Source organism: Zingiber officinale, chromosome 11B, assembly GCF_018446385.1.
Source record: "Zingiber officinale cultivar Zhangliang chromosome 11B, Zo_v1.1, whole genome shotgun sequence".
NCBI lineage: Eukaryota > Viridiplantae > Streptophyta > Magnoliopsida > Zingiberales > Zingiberaceae > Zingiber > Zingiber officinale.
This window is the reverse complement of record NC_056007.1, coordinates 63755004-63758829: the sequence shown is the minus strand read 5'-3', so window position 1 is coordinate 63758829 and position 3826 is coordinate 63755004. Positions and strand designations below refer to the sequence as shown.

The 3826-nt window shown below is 38.2% G+C and overlaps 1 protein-coding gene across 4 annotated transcripts; it reads left to right on the top strand.

The window, feature by feature from the left end:
• The first annotated feature begins 754 nt into the window (after positions 1-754).
• On the top strand, positions 755-2625 carry LOC122034407 (alcohol dehydrogenase 3-like). Of its 4 annotated transcripts, none has more exons than XM_042593646.1 (8): positions 755-855; positions 961-1007; positions 1098-1423; positions 1507-1589; positions 1691-1766; positions 1865-1926; positions 1998-2093; positions 2180-2576. In XM_042593646.1, the coding sequence occupies exons 1-8, from the start codon at positions 787-789 to the stop codon at positions 2396-2398; spliced, it is 978 nt and encodes a 325-aa protein (XP_042449580.1). In that variant the 5' UTR covers positions 755-786; the 3' UTR covers positions 2399-2576. The 4 variants fall into 4 exon arrangements, with proteins under 4 accessions (XP_042449580.1, XP_042449583.1, XP_042449581.1 ...); XM_042593647.1 differs by having other exon boundaries at positions 841-855; positions 961-1423; positions 2180-2341; positions 2439-2625; XM_042593648.1 differs by lacking the exon at positions 755-855 and having other exon boundaries at positions 937-1007; positions 2180-2341; positions 2439-2625.
• The last annotated feature ends 1201 nt before the right edge of the window (positions 2626-3826 follow it).

The window sequence follows — 3826 nt, the reverse complement described above, 5'->3', positions numbered from 1 at the left end:
ATTAAAATTATTTATATTTGATCAATATTATTTTAAAATAATTACATATTATTATTAGATAGATGCTAGACCCTAAATTTTAAACTCATTCTAAACATATTATAGGTAATCCACTTAAATCTAAAACTTACTCCGAATAAAAAGGTCAAGGTGGTATATATTTGATCTTTTTTTTTAAAAAAAAAATGCTCTTATATCTCTTAATTTGGGTCTTTTTTTTGTCCTTTAAAAAATATCTTTTTATGAAAAGAATATAAGAGACGTTTATTTTTTTTTAAGAACTTAATTAAGTTCCAAAGAGAAATAATATTTTTTATTCATATTTCCTAATTCATGGGAAACCCAATCCAGCGACGCTGGTTTCCAGTTTCCGGTTTCCCGGGGTTGCTTCATGCATCAGCGCTGCAAAAGGTTGGCGAGGGAGCAGTCGACCCCGCGTCCGGTTTCATACGCCAGCCGTTGTTTTGGGGCCGCCCAACGTGCTCGTACATTTTCTCTATAAATACTCGCGAGCATCTCCGCCTTCATCATCTCAATCTCAGGAGATTTAGAGAAGAAACGGCGAAAAATTTTCAAGTGTTTAGAAATGTCGAGCACGGCTGGTCAAGTCATCAAATGCAGAGGTTTGTTTCCCACTCCTCTCTTCTCTTCTGCAAACACGACGATTTATACTTGATAGATGAGTTCTTGGCTTTTCTTTTATTTCTTGGATATATAGCTGCTGTGTCATGGGAGGCGGGGAAGCCACTGGTGATCCAAGAGGTGGAGGTGGCACCTCCTCAGGCAATGGAAGTCAGAATGAAGATCCTCTTCACTTCACTCTGCCACACTGACGTTTACTTCTGGGAAGCTAAAGTAATTAGTTCTTTCATTTTATATATATTTATATTTTTCATGTTCTTGGAGATTGTTGTGTTGTTGATCGAATACTTTTGGCTTTGATTTAACTTCTTTAATTAGGGACAAGAACCTGTGTTTCCTCGGATCTTCGGCCATGAAGCCGCAGGGTACTAAATTTCCTCCCATCCTCTTTATCTACTCTGCTCTTTAGATTTCAGAAATGCCTTTTCACAGTCAAGAACAATTATTATTATCAGGATCGTGGAGAGTGTTGGAGAAGGCGTCACTGATCTGGCACCCGGAGACCATGTCCTCCCCGTTTTCACAGGAGAATGCAAGGAGTGTATCCACTGCTTGTCTGCAGAAAGCAACATGTGCACTCTCCTGAGGATAGACACCGACAGGGGAGTGATGCTCGCCGATGGTCAGTCACGGTTCTCGATCAATGGCCAGCCCATTTACCATTTCCTCGGAACATCGACGTTCAGCGAGTACACCGTCGTTCATTCGGGATGTGTTGCCAAGATCAATCCTCTGGCACCTCTGGACAAAGTCTGCATTCTTAGCTGTGGGTTTTGCACAGGTGAGGCCAATTCCATATCGACCCTAAATCCCCAAACCACAGCACTGCGACTGCTTCGAATGAATTTTCATCTATTTTTACAGGGTTTGGCGCGACTGTTAATGTCGCTAAACCACCCAAGGGATCGACTGTGGCTGTTTTCGGGCTGGGTGCTGTTGGCCTCTCAGTGAGTTTCTTCTATCTATTCGACTCGATATCGATGAGGTTGCTTAAATTGCTTCTGCTAAAATTAAGTCGATACATGTCTCTGTATCTTATTGATTTTAGGCTGCTGAAGGTGCTAGATATTCAGGGGCTTCGAGGGTCATTGGTGTCGATATCAACCCTAACCGATTTGAAGAAGGTAATTAAAAAAAAAAACAAAGTTTAGATTATTGAACTTGTTCGATCATCCAGGGGCATCATATATGGAATTTGATTGAAACTTTTTTCTTACATCAGCCAAGAAGTTTGGAGTCACTGAGTTTGTGAACCCCAAAGATTATGACAAGCCTGTTCAAGAGGTTTGTAAAATAAATAGAATTGATGCATATATGAGAACCTCAATAACTCATCTAGGCTTCCACTCCTCTAGGTAATTGCTGAAATAACCAATGGTGGAGTGGACCGGAGCATCGAATGCACCGGAAACGTAAATGCGATGATATCTGCATTCGAATGCGTTCACGATGTAAGGATCCTTTTCTTCGAGTCATTGTTCCCTCAAATTGATAGATAGATGAAAGTATCTCGACAATGTTGGTGTTAATGTTTCAGGGATGGGGTGTTGCTGTGCTGGTTGGAGTCCCTCACAAGGATGCTGTCTTCAAGACTCACCCTGTTAATTTCTTGAGTGAAAGAACCCTGAAGGGAACTTTCTACGGCAACTTTAAACCAAGAACTGATCTGCCTGGAGTAGTGGAGAAATACTTGAACAAGGTATGCATATTTAATTTCAGCTCATGTTTTGATCGTAATAGTCTACTTCTAATGTGAACGATTAGCTAGCTAGCGAGCATAATTTTCAATCCTTCAGGAGATTGAGTTGGAGAAATTCATCACTCATGAAGTTAGCTTCTCCGACATCAACAAGGCATTTGACTACATGCTGCAAGGGGACAGCCTGAGGTGCATCATCCGCATGGATGATTAAGAGATGCCTTTTCTTTTATCAATAAACAACACTGTGTCTAGATCAGTTGAATGATCTTAAAAGTTTTTTGAATAACTGTCAGTGGATTTGGAATGCCAACTGAGTTCTGTAAGACTTTATGAAACAGTGTTTCTTTGACATAAAAAGTTATCAGTATTTTATTTAGGGTATTAAATTTTAAAGATTAAGTATTGACAATGTGGTTTAAGTTGGGTGTGCTGTGGTTTTGATATGTGCATATATTTAGATAGTGCACATAACAACAGGTGAGTTTGTCTTCCTAAATTTTGTCAAGTAAGCTGAGTGAGGGAACGACTTAAAGTAGTGTTGTTCTTCTTTTCTCCATTCTTCTTGATGTTTTGACAATTGCTAATTGCTATTGAAATGTCCACGTTCGTTGCAATCGAAACAAATAATTTTGTTCTTAGTTGCTTTGTCCTTGATTTCTTCCTTTATGTTTGGACATTTGCTTCTAAGTATTACAACCTAAGCAAAAAATTTCTTCGTCTATGCTAAGCAACTTAATTTAGGACATGATACTTCCTCTTAGAGGTTTCAGTGGGTTGTTTCTAGCCTAGACAAACGTTAGGCCATACGTTTTCCATGTTGTTTTAGTTTAGCCCGACTCCAAACAAGTCACGTCGAGTATGACCCAAAATGCTCTTAAGTCTTAACCTCTACTTGGCATGGTCTAAGCATAGATGACCCATGACAAGCATAACCCTCCACTATAAAAAAATAAAAATGAGATTACTGACGGAATTTTTCATCATAATTCCATTGGTGTAATAATTTAGTGACAAAATTATGACAAAAAATTATTTGTTATAATTCGTTGAAAACATTTTTACCGACGGAATTTGAATTTCGTCGGTGTACACTGATAGAATAAATTTTCGTAATAATATTTTCAAACAGAAATTAAATTTATATTGTAATTTTACTAACGAAAACATTGTTCCGTCGGTATTCACTAAAAGACTTTACCGACAAAAATATTATTTCTGTTGGTGAATTCTTTTAGCGAATATTGTACCAATAGAAACATTGTTTCCATCGATAAACCCGGACGGAAATAACGGTTCCGTTGGTGAATTCTTTTAAGGAATACCGACGGAAACAATGTTTCCATCAATAAACAGTAACGATAGTTTTCGACAAAAATAGAGTTTCCGTCGGTAAATGCTATCGATATTTACCGATGGAATACTGATTCTGCCGGTAATAAAATAAGAACATGGAACAATTTATATTAGGATCGTCCATGTTTA

Coding starts and splice junctions, on each gene's coding strand:
- LOC122034407 (XM_042593646.1), top strand. CDS start 787: ATGGAAGTCAGAATGAAGATCCTCTTCACTTCACTCTGCCACACTGAC. Junction 856..960: donor TTTACTTCTGGGAAGCTAAA/GTAATTAGTTCT, acceptor TTCTTTAATTAG/GGACAAGAACCTGTGTTTCC. Junction 1,424..1,506: donor TAGCTGTGGGTTTTGCACAG/GTGAGGCCAATT, acceptor CTATTTTTACAG/GGTTTGGCGCGACTGTTAAT.